Source organism: Helicoverpa armigera, chromosome 1 (assembly GCF_030705265.1).
Source record: "Helicoverpa armigera isolate CAAS_96S chromosome 1, ASM3070526v1, whole genome shotgun sequence".
NCBI lineage: Eukaryota > Metazoa > Arthropoda > Insecta > Lepidoptera > Noctuidae > Helicoverpa > Helicoverpa armigera.
This window is the reverse complement of record NC_087120.1, coordinates 8,586,270-8,603,209: the sequence shown is the minus strand read 5'-3', so window position 1 is coordinate 8,603,209 and position 16,940 is coordinate 8,586,270. Positions and strand designations below refer to the sequence as shown.

Below are 16,940 nucleotides of genomic sequence, written 5' to 3'. Positions count from 1 at the left end.
GTTACTTGTTAGCTAACTTTACTTACTGCTATAACTAATTTCAGACGTTAAAACAAAATTACTCAATAAAAAACTAAATTAAAACTCCAAACATAAAATTCAATGATAACTGAGTGAGCATTAAATAACAATGAAACATGGACTACGAAGCTCATAAGAGTTTCCGGGGCCCCGAGTTTATCGTATTTATCTGATGTCTTGCTAATAGCCATCAATGAAGGGTGCAACGCAGCTGTAAAGGACCGACTGTACGTATAAATTACTTATAAAATAAGGACATTAAAAACCATTTAGAGCAATAACTATTATACACCGAATATAGCTATAAATAAAGTGAATAAATTAAATGTATTATTTTGATACAGGAATAAATGTTAGAGGTGTCAGCGGTAATGGCTGACTCGCGGAGGTCGGGGAGGAGAGGACAATGCGCCCCCGGGGCGCTTTTGTTGTCGCGGATTCCCTGCCCGTGACATCTGTCCGAATCGCTACAATAACTCGCAAAAAACTCACTCCAAATTTACCAACTGTAAAGCGCTTCTCTGCGATTATTTTCCACTGGATATACAATGTACCTTTCGTAGAGCTTCGCTTGCACGCCGAGATGTCTTCATTGAGCCATTGTTGTCGGTGATGTATCATTTATTCCGTTTTGAATAAGTGCCCCTACTACTTCGGTGGTCCTAAATCGATCAAAAGTAGGATATACTATGGTGTCACAATATTATAAATAGCGTAAAATTTTGCCTTTTCATTACATTGTCAGTTTTTGCAAGCGTGTTACAATAGAATTGAAGTGTCAAAATCTTTAGTTGAATTACTAGATAATCGTATTACGTAGAGTGACATCACAATAAATTGTAAGTTTTTATGGAACAATATCAGAGGAAATTGTTCATCCTATTCATTGATATATTAGATGGCATATTTCGTTGCTCAAATTATTATTTATCAAACAACATTTTTAAGGAATTACCTTTTTACTTTTAATTCTATATTTTACTTAAACGTCATGTATAATTTGCTTTTATAAACTTTTTTATTATGCAAATGACTTCAAAAACACGAAGCCTCAGAATCCTAAAACAAACTTAAAATTAAATAATAACGTAGTTAAAAGCTATCTCAAGTTTAATCGACACCTTGTTTTTTATTCGACTAATGCTTAGCGCGTTGGGCGAGGCAAGCGGCGCGGACAAAAATTACGCTTGGTTCACGTTTTTTCTACTTCCGGCCGAGATAACGGTCGAAATAAGCACCTTTATATTGTTAAGTGGTCACAGATCGCTTAGTAAACGGCACACACAATATAATTGTTTATATTCAAGCTAATCCCGACCCTCGTCGATTCGTCGTATAACTTTCAATTATCGCGCATTAGACGGTTTCCTTAGGTCAAGCGACCGGCCAAACTTTTCGCTCAAGATTAATCGCGGGCGCCTTCAAACGGAACGGTCATAATATCCTTCAGTTCCGGAGCTAACAAAGGGATATAACAAATTTCCTGTGCTGTCCAAGATTGCTGACTAACGTCTGCCACACGTAGGCAACGCAAACCGAAAATGATCGTCGAATGAAATATGCATCAACACACACGGACATCGGTCACGATAGTAGTGTTCGAGGTGTATTCAAACAATAGTAAATGCATTTAGCCCGACCATTGTGTGATTTATAGCGAAAGCGTGTAGGTAATTTATAAGAGTGGCACGAGAGTGGACGTAGGGCGCCGTTCGCCGCGGGACGCCGGGAAATCGGGGAAAATCCGAAGATTTATTAGCGTAGAGCCGCAGCGCGGCTGACCGCGCGACCGCGCGCTCGCTCTGTTTGACCAGTCATTTAAGTCGGCAAGTAAACGCTTAGTGCGAAGATGAGTATATTTGCGGAGCAATTAACGCGTTTGAGGTGAGACGAGGGTTGCGGGGTTGCTTAACGGTCATTGTTTGTGAATTATTTTAAACGGACTAATAGGCACGGTTCAGCCCGTCACACTTTATCAAATCATATTCAAATATTATGTATTTTAGTTGCCGTTGCTGTGACCATCTTTCATGTGTACGGTATCGTTAAAACGCTTATGTGTCTGCTAGATAAGGCGGCTGATACAGAAGGTGTATCTACGTCAGGATATCGCAGTGTAAACATGCGCGGTGTCAATCACTGCTAGGCGGCGCTTTACAACATTTTATCAGTTGTCACATAGGTAATCTAAGTATAACGCATTTATGTCAAATCGCCGATGTACCTATTGATAAGCCCACCCACGTTTCGCCGGCTCTCTATTGCATCATTAAAGCAATGGCGGTTGATATTATGTACAGTAATACAACAGACACGTCGTCATTACCAATACAAAAAATAACACATGTAAGTTATCGCGCCTGCATGAATTCATGTCGCCGATATATACTTACAGGTGAAGAAAATGTTTAAATTTCTAATTTGCTCGTAGAACTTGTTGCTGCAGTTATTTAAGTTGACACTAACTGTTTTTGTAGATAATTTATGAGTCTACGGCCTGCGATGACTGTCAATTTTAGTAGTCTGCAATATCGCTAAATTATGGCATTGTGAAACATCAATAAACTTACTTTTTCACTCTTTAAACCCATTTTCCTTATAATACCTGCCTATTTATTGTATCACTAAGGAGCATGTATGGTATTATCTCCATACAAACTTCATTGAGACTTGTCAACAGTTTATTTCCGTTAATCTAGAAATTAATAATTATTTTTACACGATTTACTTATATTATAGGAACAAGAGTTCTGGTAACTGTTATAACCCTACCAACTACAGCTAAGTCTATTGAATCCCAAGAGCTTTTCAGTTGAAACTATCGAACTCGATTCTTTATCGATTTACTTGGTCATTGCTAATTCATATTTGGAAACTAATATTGATAAAAACTATAAACGTATTTTCATTTTTCTGTGTATGAAAAAAATACAGACTCTATTCAGTATTTGATAATTTTCAGGGACTGTAAATAATACCTATAGGTAGTAGGTACCGACAGTAAATTAAAAAAATATTAATAAGTAACATGGAAGTTCGAACGATAATATGAAGGTATATTGCTCTTCTATCAATATAAAACAGCCATTATGCTACATAAATATTATCTATCTAAGTACACCGCCCAATCTAAAGATAGCTTATCCATTTACAGAATACTCCTACTAGTGTACAGATCGACGCACACATGTTTACAAAATCACATATGTTGGATGTTGGCGTTCAAATGAATTGGAGCCTTATTGCAATGCTGTACAGTGAAATTTTATTTGGACTATGACCAATTCTGTTTTCCCGCTGAAGCTAATTAAAAAGAAAATAAAATGAAGTGTGGTCATTACTCAGAAGCAAGGTCGCTTGTGACTAATTAATTGACGAAAGAGTAATGGTGGTAATAGACGTCGACTTAATATTTATGATATACCTAAACTATCACATAGCTGCATAAATAATAATTAAATGTAGAATTGCACTTAATGAAGCGCATCGAAGCAATTTTGAAGTAGTAACAACTGCACAAAAAGTTGTATTGTACTTCTTCTCAATGATTATCTATTTACGAGAATAAGTCATTAAAGATTTGAAACTATTTGGTTGGATTGAATTTGACTTCCGGGAAATGGTTGACGCTCATGTGGGAAATGACAATATTTTATAGTTCAAGTCTCAGTTATGACATTGGTCATCCACGTCGGCAACTAACACTGATCAAAGGTGAAAACTCAATTATTCGAACGAGATACAGAATAAGCACCCACATTCATATTAAGTGGCCATTTTCAGGCGCGTTTTATTGTTGCACGTCACATTAATCCGACATTACTAGTTCTGAGAATAAGCTAATGGACAACATGCTCGACAGAAGCTAAGCTCAATCTGTTCTGTATAAATACAATTTTTATTCGTTGAGTGCTAGATTTATAATGAATTGTTCCTACCAGTTATGACGCTGTTTGCATTTCTTTCTCCGTATAATAGATAAACAATGAACTAAATAGGCAAGGTTTTTAGATTTATGACCATTTGTGAGGCTTTTATAGGGAAATATAAATTAGACCTTAACTAATTGACTTGAACTTTGATTGATTGTTTAAATCCTACTAATCCTACTAATATTATAAATGTGAAAGTTTGTGAGAATATATATTAGTTATTCTATAATGCAAAAACCGCTGGACCGAATTGGTTGAAATTTGGTATGTAGATAGGTGATACCGGACCCTGGACTAACACATAGGCCACTTTCTATTAATACACTACGCGGGCGTAGCCGGGAGCGGAAGCTAGTAAATTTATATAGCTATAATTTAAACAATTAATATGCAGCTAGAAAAAATACACAAATAAACCACAGTAAGATTCAAAATAACCATTACCTAATTAGAACATTCAATGAAAACGTAAATTGAAAAACATCGTCGAAGTAAAATAATTAACTTCTTGTCAGTTTCATGAATAGACGCGGTTACCTAAAGGTGCTCTTTGGAAAGGAGCTGCAGACAAAACTTGCAAGGACTGCATACAAATCCGTGGGTACAGATGGCAGCTAGGTTCCAAATAGCACTTTTATACTTCAGTATCTTGTGTTGCCTCTATATACCTTCCTTAGGCTTACCAAAAATTACGTTCGTCGTCTTGACGCGAATCAACACTTCCTGACTTCTTCTCTCATACCTAAATAAGAGCCTATTTTAAGGCATGAATTGTGAATGGTCGTGGTATAAAGATCCTGAGGAACTTTTCTAGCTCATCCCTAAGTCGTCGCTATAATTCAGGTCAGATCTTCCTCGTTAGACCAAGAGATCGCTACTGACTTATTTCAAGACCAGGAATTTCTAGTAGATTTTGATATACTAAACACATCAGTTATTTCCAGAGCTATGTCAAAGGGATTTTTTTTCATTTTTCAGTCATTTTGAAAATTGCTTTAATTTTTTTTTGTAACTGCAGAACCACAATTCCGCAGTGTGATCGGAAGGTGAAAACTCACTATTCAATTATTAAAATTTATGTCCCAATGCCATGCTTATAAAATCCATTAAATTAACATTCACATCATCTAAAATATGTAGATTAAAATCAGTAATCGATAAAAATGACGAAAATGAACTTATATCTGATATTATTTATTCAGATTTAGTTTATAGGCGTAGTTCACGCCTGATTGGCTCTTCATGATTGCACTTTTTGTTTACATTGATTTAATGGTACCTACTCGTTAAAAAATTAAATAAAATTCTTTCAAATTAGTCTACAAATAGGTACCATAATGAGAATTTTATAGTTAATTTATGTTTATAAACATTTATCTGTAAGGATCTTGCAGCGCAACACTACGTAACCTAGGGACTTTTCAACAACATTTCACTTGATTGAGTACAAAATTTAATAATTTTCAAATAAATCTATTTTTATTGATGAAGTGACTGTAATACCATCGTATCTGATTTAATATTAAATGCGTATGATACCTTTAGTTGTATTATAATTGAACTACCAACTATGCTTGTGTATTTTTTTTTTGTTTTTTGTTTTAATTAAGAACAAAATTCTTCTAATTCAATATAGCCGCCTGAATATATAAACTTACAAACTTATATAGCTCTTGAAAAATCTCAAAACGTACACAACAATCTATAATTCCTTTGGATCTGTTTCGAGTTAATTTTTATAGCGGAAATTAAAAATCTTTAAATGTTAACTTTGGTTCAGCATGTGGAACACAGTTTAGTTAAACTTCAAGAGGACTTTCTTATATAGGTTATTGTATAAATGTGACACAGCCTGCATAGTGTCGCCAACAAACTCCCAACAAACAACAAAAAGATGACATTATCAAAACTTCATCGTCCATTGTTGCTCGTGATACACATTTGATAATTAAGTCGAAATTTAATCTGCAGTGATTAATGAACAAAGCGAGCACTACAGGCAGACCACCCACGGGGAGGAGACGGCTTAATAAGACCCTCATTAACACCTTAATGGCTATTCTCAATTCGCCTGATTTCTCTTGACTTTTATTTATTTTTTCCTTCTCTGTTCAGCGTGGCTCTTGTGCATGTTGCATCTCGCTCCGATACCCTCGTTTAATTGAATTTCTGGTCTCTTTTTTCCTAAACTTATTCTCTTTGACTTAAGATTAGTGATGTATTTAAATTGGCATTTTGTTACGTTTTTATAATCAAGCAGGGAGAAGGCGAGCCTCATCGTTTTATATTTTGTTCATTGTCTTATTGATTTTTTAATTTGATTTTTAAGCAAAGAAACTCCAAGGCGTGAATGGTTGATATGATTCTTTTTGATGTGAGAGATATGACGCGGTTTGTTCGTTCTCCGCTCGTTAATTTGGGACGTCGCGTCATATGTCTATCAATGGGCAATAATGCTGTATGGTAGAAGGGTTAGTCTGAGGTTTCCGTTTGCAATAAACGAGTGATAAACGTATAATATGTAGCAGGACACATGCTGCTGCACATGCTCCCGAACTACTGACGACAGATTTTATTACCCGCCTTCACGATTCGCCATCAGCTTCTTAAATATTAATTAACATTTTTATCAAGTTTTATGAAGTATTTATGCCTTCATCTTCAAAGGAATTCACTATACATTTTATTGTGAACACATAAAAATTAATTGCGTAGCGCCCGATGCTTATAATCTTGTCATTAAACAACATTTATTTAAACCTCTCTAAAAATAACTGGATGATCAAGATTTAAATGACAAATTATCGGACTATATCAAATACGTATTATTGACCTTTGGTCCCCACACTTTTTGCCGCCGAAAAATCTACGGTAAATTCGGCGTCCGTAGGCGTTCAGTGTCGTGTGGGTCACTATGAGATGAGCTTGTACATACACACAGCAGAACTTGGACACGGCACCGTACGTAGCTACGGAGCGCCGTATTTACGCACGGCACGATTTTAAAAACGTAGAAATATCTGAACTGAGCCACAATTGCCTATAGTCTCTACCGGTAACTAACGTTGCCGTCCGTATACAAGGCTCTATGTTTTAGTTAGCCTCTTGTATATAGCACGTCATTTTCAACGTACGGAAAATGCGTAAACCGTAGCTACGTTAAAAAAGTTTATTTTATTTCATATAAAATTATTTTCACACCATTATATTGAAAAACCGAATCCGAGGGTGAAGCAGACATTAGTTAGAATAGTGCTTTGATCCGATTGATGTCATCGTAAGGTTTTTTGTTAATTCTTGAAATCTGGGTGTACAGTTTGCAGAAAATACAAAAAAATATTTGAAGGAACTGAACTAAATAGGTATGCATAGCCTAGGTAGGTAAGTTCTTAAATACTAATAATCGGCTAATATTCTGACAACAACTACAATAACAGCAAGTGCTAAACCTAATTCATCACTCTACCTACATAATAAATAGTCATCAAGCTATAATCATTAAAGCGGGCACACAAACAAACCCCTTTTATTGATTATCAAACGCATACAATAGATGGCGCTGCTTGTATTGTAAGTCGCAAGTCGAACAGACGCCGCCACCGGAGTTGCTCGTGTACAAAAATGGCAGTTGAATATTTTCCCCCGCAACGGTTTAAAAGAGTGCCAGACGATATTACACTCTGTAGAGTTGAGCTTACGACTCTGTTTAGAATGTAGAGAAGTGAAGACTTACATAGCCAGAAACAGACACAAGTGTATTTGCGGTGGAGCGTCGTCATTGTTCGCTAAATCGTCGCTTGCACGGAACCGGCCGGGCTTGTCGTGAGTTAGGTATGAACAGGGACACACAATGACAGTATACATACATTTAAACACCTGTTATTAAACATGCAGGGTCACAGAGCGTACCTACGTACGAGCTTCGTTAAAATATAAATGACAGATAGAGATCTCACTGCCGGCGGTTTAGGATGCAGCCACAATAATTATTACCAACAAACAACAAAGTTACCACATACGTACATACGTCTAACAATAGTGGTTGAATGAACCTTAAAAATGTTTTAGGTATAAGTAGTTTTTTTATCAACGTCCTGATAATCTTTTACTCGTGATTAGGGACGATTTCTTAAAACTTTAACAGCCTATTTATCAACTTTTCTTATTGGGTTCTAAACGAATTGAGTGAGAAGTGCGGTGAACTTAATACATACAAACATCATATTGCTTTACATACCATAGCTTAATAAATTAGCACCGCGCACTGAAAAACAGCTTTGATGATCGCATTTTACTAAGAATAGTAAAGATTGACCTAATTTATGAACATTTTTAATCTTACTGTCTTCTACCACAATTTACACTATATAATATGTTAGCTAAATAGCCGTGACGAAATACAGTCAAAGACTTTATTATAATGTCATAATCTTGGCAAGCGTCACTCATGTCTTGGTAATAACTTCCGCTATGACTGTTTCAGCGGTTCGTGATAAAGCGCTTCAAGCTTCCTTTCCAAATACGAAAAAAATAAAGGACGATTCGTTCAATAGGATTTTCTGGGCTTAAAGGATTTCACATGTGCTTCACGAGAGTTACTAAAATACCCAACAGATTACAATGAAACTTTTACATTTCACAAGTAAAAAGCTAAATACGTGCAGGAATCAAATGAACGATTAAGTAACATTTAGTCATGATTCTGAAAGCTTTACGCTACTGAGCCTGTTCCAAGCATGCGGTAGCTCGGGTACAGACGATTCTTTGGCGACTATAGAACCATATAAGGGTATGGGTGCCGCATAAACCGACCGCCCATTTGTCCTCTTTGCTCAGACAAGGTGTTAACCGAGCAGCAGCTCTAACCATTCTTCGACTGACCACAAATTGGATACTTATTGCAATTTATGAAAAACGCATTCGCCAACTGTCATAATTTTCAAGGGGCAGAAGGAATACACATAACGAGAAACTTCGTGTCATTTCAAGTAACGTAAAAGTAGCCTTCAGTCTGAACTGAGATAGAGTGTAATTGGTATAATAATGGCGGTCGTTTTTTGAATTTATTTTTGAGTTTAAATATTAATGTTTCGTGACAGGGCAGTGGCGGCGGCGGGGTCTGCGAGGTGTCGGTGGTTTTCTGGCCCAGCGCGCCCGGACCGGTTCGCCGGTGGCTCGCACGCCACGCCAGAAAAGCCAAACACGTTGTATCGCAGTCGAGAGCGATAAACCTTGCTTCGTATACGGGCAAACGGCAAACGACCTATTCGTACCAATTTGCAGTCTGTTCATTCTGTTTTAGGAGGTAAAGCGTTTGACTGGGCTAATAGCGACTATGAAATAAACTGTATCATAATTACTGATATACCCCTTTGCGACGTTTCAAGCGGCTGTACCAAGAGGGACAGCGCCTTATATTTCTCAATTAGTTAAGATAAACATCGACGGCAATTTGTTCGTTAGATAAAATAACATCAAATATTGAATCTTAATACTTGCTGTTCTGTGCGTGACAAGACTTAAGATTCAATTACCTACGATCATCTATAACATCCTAGAACGTTATGTTCTGTGTCAGTCATAAATTTATTTTATAACAAGGTTCTTTATGAAGTCTTAGTTGTTTTCATGAAGTCTGTGCAAATACTTACCAATGGTGAGTAGAACGCTGAGCTGTCGACACCGATGCTGGGGTAGGGGTTCTGATCTGTCGATGGGTAGGGTGTTCCGTAGACGCCGACAGCAGCGCTGGAGAGGCGCGGGTAGGAGGTGAGGGCGAGTCTTGCGCCGTCGTACTGGCACGAGCAGACGGTCTGGCCGGAGACGGGGTCTGTGATGATGGGGCGCGGCGTGTCGCAGCAGGAGGCGGCGGGGGTGCTGGCGTGGCTGCCGGCGCCCGGCGACAGCGCGCCGCCCGCCACGGCCGAGCCGCCCGGCGACAGCGGCGGCGCCGAGCTCGAGCCCCCGTCCGGCGAGGTGGCTGCGCCGCCGGTGCCCGCCCCGCTGCTGCCCACGAGCAACTGCAACAACATAGCCTCATTTACTCATCGCCAAACTCAATGACACTTCGAAAACAAATTTCGAGCACAAGTAGGCACTGAACTTTCGTAACGCACTGAACACCTTCAAAATACTATGACGACAAAAAGTTTGGCGAGAACCTTGGATAACAGATTTTCTTAAAAAAAAATATTCGTCACATTAATAAGCCATCCAAATAGGTTATTAATATTATTTCTTATATTAAATCTTGAAAACCTCTCGATTTATGAGAACTGAATACAACCACAAAATAATTACCAGTTAAAAAGATATTTACTCGGCCGATTTAAGAGCACACCTAACAAGTGCAGTGTTCTCTTGTGCGTTTATTTTTAAACGAATGCAAATTAATTCCATTTCTAGGGCAGAGCGGTAAGATAATATCAGGGGCATCCGCTTAATCTAAGCATCTCTGTGACGCGCCCATCGTCCCGTCCGACTGGAGATACTCTCGAATTACTTCGTGGAAATAATTAGTAAACATATTATGAAGAGTCAAGTTAACGCTCCGTTGATCAAAGTAACGACGTGATCGGCACAATTTGTTAATCGTAACGTCTTGTTTAACTCGTCATCATTTTGTGTTGATATTATGAATAGACGAGTCGCGGTCATTTCGTCTGCGCTCATTCTGGCTATTAAATTACATTTGATTTTATGTATGTTAACTAACTTTTTAATCACTGGAATTACCAAAGTATTATCAAAATGTATGAATGCCTATGAAGATAATTGTACATTCTTAAAAAAAAACTTTCATTCCGAATAAAATATAAAAAGAACGTTGGCACGTTCAGCTATGGTGATGATGATGACTTCATTAGACTCGACCGTTCGGACCCTACGATTGAACCATACGCAAAAGCAAGCCGTGTAGACCCTCCTACATAAAGAGCAAACACAACGTAGGCCCATTGAATAGAGATGAAAGAGTGGGTTCAGACAACACACTTCAACCTTCTTGATATAACAAATAAAAATTTCTTTATTTAATAAATAAAAGTGTAGTTTAGGCGGTATGAGACTAAAGGGAAAAGAGACGTAAACAGATTTGGTTAAACATTGGGGTCTGGTTGACTTAGAAATAATAGCATAAGATACTGTGCACACACTGGACCCCACTTCACCTATGACGCTCCGTTTGAGTGCACCAACTTGTTTTCTTTAAACAGAGCGAGGTCTTCAAAGAGACAAGCCTTGTACCTTTGTTGGCCTTTAATTTTACATGAGAATTGTGGACTGCAAGCTGAAAGCTCTGACTCATGCGTGTAAACTGTTAACTATCGTTTAAAGTTGTTTGAATAAAGATATGCTCAGATACAGACACGTGCAATGCCTGATAAATGATGATGACGTTTCAGTACATCTGAAAAACGTACGTATTTTTAGTACAGTACCAAATGTTGTTTCCTCCTCACTAAAATTTTGACTTTATCATTTTCTGACAAGTGTTGTACTTTTAAAAGATACCCTACTATTTAATTACCTAATCCTGAAAAACCTAACCGGACTTTGTATACAGTTATGATTCCGTGTAAAAACCAATAACTTAGCTTAAAACACACCCGGCAACGAGGAAGTCTTTAAAACGAGCTGTAACGCAATAGTGAATCCAAGAATCTGAAAACCTATCAACGATCTCTTTATGCAGATAATCTTTATTCAGTTCTACAGTTTTCAGTCTAGTCAAACGTAGTCGATAGTCAGGCCTTGTTTTGTAGCACTCATTGTTTTTTCGATATTAGTATACTTTGTGAGCATTTGCATGAACAAGGTAAATTAGAATAAGCAGTTGTTAGGTGGAACGCGTCGCGATTAATCTGAGCCAGAATTACAAAGAGCCTGCCGCTCATTGGGCCGCCATATTTGTACAAACAGCGCTATCACTGCTTGCGTGCATACGTGTAATTAGTAATAGTTCAAGATAACACACGTACACACTATGTCATTATGGATAACGACGATATTTAGGTATGAAATTGTGATTTCGATATCAATCGCGCGCCGCTCAATAATCGCAGGGTGTTGTACCTACCTACCATAATTGTCTGTGGACGATTAAGCTGTACACACATATTCTATTTATTAACTATACATAGGTAAGTACATGGAATATGAAATAAACTATTCAAATGTAGGTATATTGTTTGTAGTTATTTACCGTGTTGTTTTATAAATTACAAAGCTATTAGTCATGCAACTATTGGTGTGATACAGGGAACAAGCGCGCATAATTAAACATTAGTATGTGAGAGTTTGTCTGTATGTACAATTTACATTATGTACATGTCCTGTCAATGTTAATAGTACGATTTTTCACGTGTTTTTGTGCAATTACTTTTATTTTTTCAAAAATCTCGTATTTACATAACATGAAATCTCACAAAAAAAATTGTTTCAGGATTCAGTATATTAAGACTTTCAATAAACACTCTTTTAAAACTAACGAAACATGGAAACTTTCAAAAATCATTGAGCAATGCATCACTAATTAAATCCAGCAATAAATTAGACGCTTGTTACGAAAAGTAACGAGCGTTTATAAGCTAATAAAACCGCGAGGGCAAGAGTAATAACAGGGCTTCCTGAGCCGTCAGGAGGGCTGATCAAATCAAATATAAGCAATATTATGTCACTGTGTACAAAGAGGGCGAAGCTCCGCCGACGCTTGACTGCTTCGGTCAACAGAAGTTCCAATAAAAACTACTTGGACGGAGAGCGATCTCAGCGAGACAGAACAAACAAGCTTTCAAGTAGAAATACTCCTGCGATTGCTGTTACCCTTAAATTAAATAAAAAAAGCTTTGGTAATTTAGTCCAATCTGTCAAATGAAGAGTGTTGAGCAAAGAGAGGGTTTCGGATTAATGTTTTATGTGGGCGATATCAGATGTTTTGAAGAGGGGGGTGAAAGTAACGCAGCCAGTTGTTAATATGGCCCGGCTTGACATCGGTTATCTTATACTCTTTACACTACTAGTTACATGCTGAAAAACAATTAAGGGGCTTTATAAGCAAAGTGACGTTATGATACACTGTAATGGTATTGACTGTTTGGATTATTATTATTTTAATAGATTGTTATTGAAATTAATTTGGAGTATAATTTGTTGAATTTCATGATTTAACATGAAATACTGATCAATTTGTTGTTTTGTGTAACACTAGCTTCACTAAGTAACATTTTCGTTTACCACGATACTTAGTGTAAAAAGCTCCTTTTTAACCGGTTTCCAAAAAAATAAGGGGTTTATGGTCGGCGAATAGGCATACCTTATATATTTTGTACATATCAATCGATTTCCCCCTTTTTTCTTTTTAATGTTATGCACATTGAAAATAAAATTCATGATCTGAAGTGGTTTCATTGCCACCAAGACAGAATCTGAATGGAGATAAAGATAAAGAGGTTTGGCTATGGCATATCCTAACTAATATTATAAATGTGAAAGTAACTCTGTCTGTCTGTCTGTCTTTTCTTCACGCCTAAACTACTGAACCGATTTGTGTGAAATTTGGTACAGACATAGTTTGGAACTTGAGAAAGGACATAGGATAGTTTTTATTTCAAAAAAAAATATAAAAATAAAATTTATTCCAGACATATAGCGCCATCTATTGGTCAAACCAAAAATATGCCGGAAGTCACTATTCCATGCGAACGAAGTCGCGGGCAAAAGCTAGTACCAGTGCAGCTACCTCGTGTTTAGACCTATTTTATTCATCCTATCGAGAAATTTACACTGGAATGGGTAAGTATGGTGAAATATAGTTCAGAGATCTCCTCAACATTTGTAGCAAATAGGCTAGAGCAATGTAAATAAAACATTTTTTCTGCCGACTGCCGAACTTTTAAAATTCTTATTAGCTTGTGATGTAGGCTCTTAGTAGAATAAATTATTCTATCAGAATATCAAGTACTTATTTATACCTTAGTATAAAAAAAACATTCACACTTAACATTAATATAACAAGTGTGAAGTTTGTTATAAGGATGATATACCTACTTGTCGTGCTTAACAAAATTTTTTATTACAGTTGCTGTGTCAACTAACTCATTAAATTAAAATATAACTTAAAGGAATAATTTACTCTGAATATATAGTTAAGCAGTGGTTTAACATTTAAATAAAAAAATCACACATACTTAATGGTTTTCAATTAATACATCTGCCATGCGTTTTTGGCAAACTGTTGGCGTTTTCGGCTTTCAATCTCAACAGGATGCAGCTAAGTGCCAGAATTTCATCTGACCTCCTCAATCTAGTTACCATGGAAGATGAATATAAGCAAGTGACAGCCAGGAACCACGTAGGAAATCGTTATGACATGAATGGTATTCATGAACCGACCGCAACAAGCGTCGTCTAATATATGGAGTTGACTGAATAGCAAACAAAAATGTTCTCGTGATTTTATATTTTGAACTAATTGAGGATACAATATTTTTATGAGAACCGTAGTCTTTGAAATGCTGAGTGAGGTCTAAGGGAACGACAGTCGAGGCTGCTCACCGATTGCGTGCATCACTGGGACATAGCTAACTAGTCTAAAGTTCCCATTGCAAACTCGTCAGCCATCGCGTGCCTGTCGGAAACTTCGAGAATTATACCTTAAGAATTTTTATAAGCCTAATAAGCACAGCATTGAATTTCTAAGGGCTCATATCTCATATTATTAAAATAAAACTGGTTAGGCATTCTAGCAATTGAAGTTCGTGATTAGGATTTAATGCACGTTAGACTTATATAATTTACTGAAACGTGGCTTCATGCGTAGGCACGCTAATGTTGTGAAAAATTATTGATTTTCCGGATTAATATGACTTTAATGTTTAAATTTACTTTTATCGTTTTTTGAAACGCTAGAGAGAATATAGCGCTTGTCGTCCATTAATGTCAATTTAGACTTTATATTCATTTTCGTTATTGCCAATTTTATTGAAACTATCCATGCAAATTGAAATGAGGTAGGTAATCTTACTTTTTGATTGAAGGCTGTGAGTTAGCACCTTTTATTTGTTTGTAACTTAAAGCTGCTCTAAGTTTGGCTCTATCCATAAAAGCTAAAGCGTGACCAGTCGACACACCGACACTAACTTTGTAGCATGTCTTGTCTACACATAGGTATCCCTTCACTTCAATCTCCGTCTAAAGAGACAAAATATGGCTTACTAAGTTCAACTATTGGAATAAATTAAACTCTACGACGAGGGAAAATCTATTCGAAATTTTGTTAATTCATGGGCTAATTGACCCTTTCATTTAGTTGTTTGGTTAAATTAGCAACATTTGACCCCGAATAGAAACGGTCACTACGACCAGACTTTGTATATTGATTACATTTTGGTAGATACCTATACACAAATATAATTGGCATGAGGCGTGGTCTCATTTTGTATGCGTCTCGTTATGTAGGTACATACACAGAAATAGAGATGGAGATACTATGTACATAGTTATGCGTAAGCAGTAGGCAGGCATAGGTACAACCGATGGGAAGCTTTCAGTCTCCCGTCAATATTTGATGAGATTCGGACGAGGGAGAATTCGACAGTGTCCGTGCCGACCGCTTGTCCTTCATAGAGATTCGCTGTCAGCCTTCATACATATTGATGATGGTCGGAGGAGATAATTCCGAATACGCATAATTTCTTATTTCTGTAAATATTTTGTTAGCCCCCCTCCGGGTAAGGCACAACAACAACATTGTCTACATTATCCAGGAAAAAGAAACTTTAACATAACTAATTACTGCTTTGACGTAACTAATTTTCGTCGGTTCCCTTTTTATTTCACGTCCCCAAAATTTATCGAAGTCCAAAAGGCCTTTAGCCTAAAATAGCAACAAAATTCAATCAAAAATATCTGTTTCTTAAAACAGAGGGCTTCTGTGCATATATTTTTAAACACGTAACTAAAGATTAGGTACACTTAGAATAAAAAAGGCGAGTCTACTGAACCTAACTACCTATAAAAATCTCAGAGCTGTGGTCATTGAAGTCCAGTGAACGTAAAAGCATTCAATAATACAACAGAGAAATGTATGGCTAATGGAGCACTAACTTCTGAGCTGTCGTAACAAAATAGTGTTAGATGTCAGATCGTAAGGGAAGCATAGTGCTCCGAAAACAAACACTATATAAAAATAAAATAGGTACGTTACAGTCAAACACAACCCAAAGTTCAATTATTCATGTTTAGGTTTGTTGGTAGGTATCCATGAATTCATTAGTTTTTCTACAGCTAGTATCTCTCACCTACTGGCAGATTTTACTCTACCGATACACCTTTATCAAATTAGGGTAATTTAATTGAATATCTTAGCTACTTCAGCATTTGAACATAAAGCGTGGTTCACACGGAATCACCCGCTATAAACTCGCCGAAGCGACGCTTAAGTCGAAGTAATGTGTTTATTTTAAAAGCACAGTTGAAAGGCATAAAGATGATCTCATAATTTCCATTACATTAGCGAAGGCATTATCTCGTCCCGAAGGTCCGTCTCTCGTTCCAATTTCGCCCGACCAACGGGATATGTTAAAGAGGACATTATAATAATTAGATTGTTATCAGATGTTATTATATGAATTTTCCAAAATTATAAGAGTGAACGACGAAGATAAGTCGACGATATCGTGACGACGGTAGGAATAGATTACGGAATAGCCGGCGGGCGGCGCAGCGGCGCGTAATCGGACGCACTAAATTTTGGTCCTTTAGAAAAACACGCCATACAGCAAATCGATAACCGATCATTATAATGATTGCGCTGTAAACGCCACTCTTGTTTCTTTTGAGACGCTTGACGAACGGGAGTCGTATTTTAATTTGAGAGGAGAGGGCGCGCGAGGGGCGTCTGCGGGATGCGCGGGCGCAAGCTCCATGCGTGTTCACTCCACCTGACCACTCGGCGAGGTCGAACCATTAAATAACAAAAAAATCTTA

At 37.2% G+C, this 16,940-nt stretch overlaps 1 protein-coding gene across 4 annotated transcripts in view; it reads right to left on the bottom strand.

Annotated features, from left to right (window-relative positions):
• LOC110378127 (homeobox protein araucan) overlaps positions 1–16,940 on the bottom strand; it is an 88,592-nt gene that overhangs the window by 22,050 nt on the left and 49,602 nt on the right. For all 4 annotated transcript variants that reach the window (XM_049840052.2, XM_049840189.2, XM_021337247.3 and 1 more), the window contains exon 2: positions 9,605–9,973. In XM_049840052.2, the coding sequence (XP_049696009.1) occupies positions 9,605–9,973 (369 nt within the window). The remainder of the gene's footprint in view (positions 1–9,604; positions 9,974–16,940) is intronic.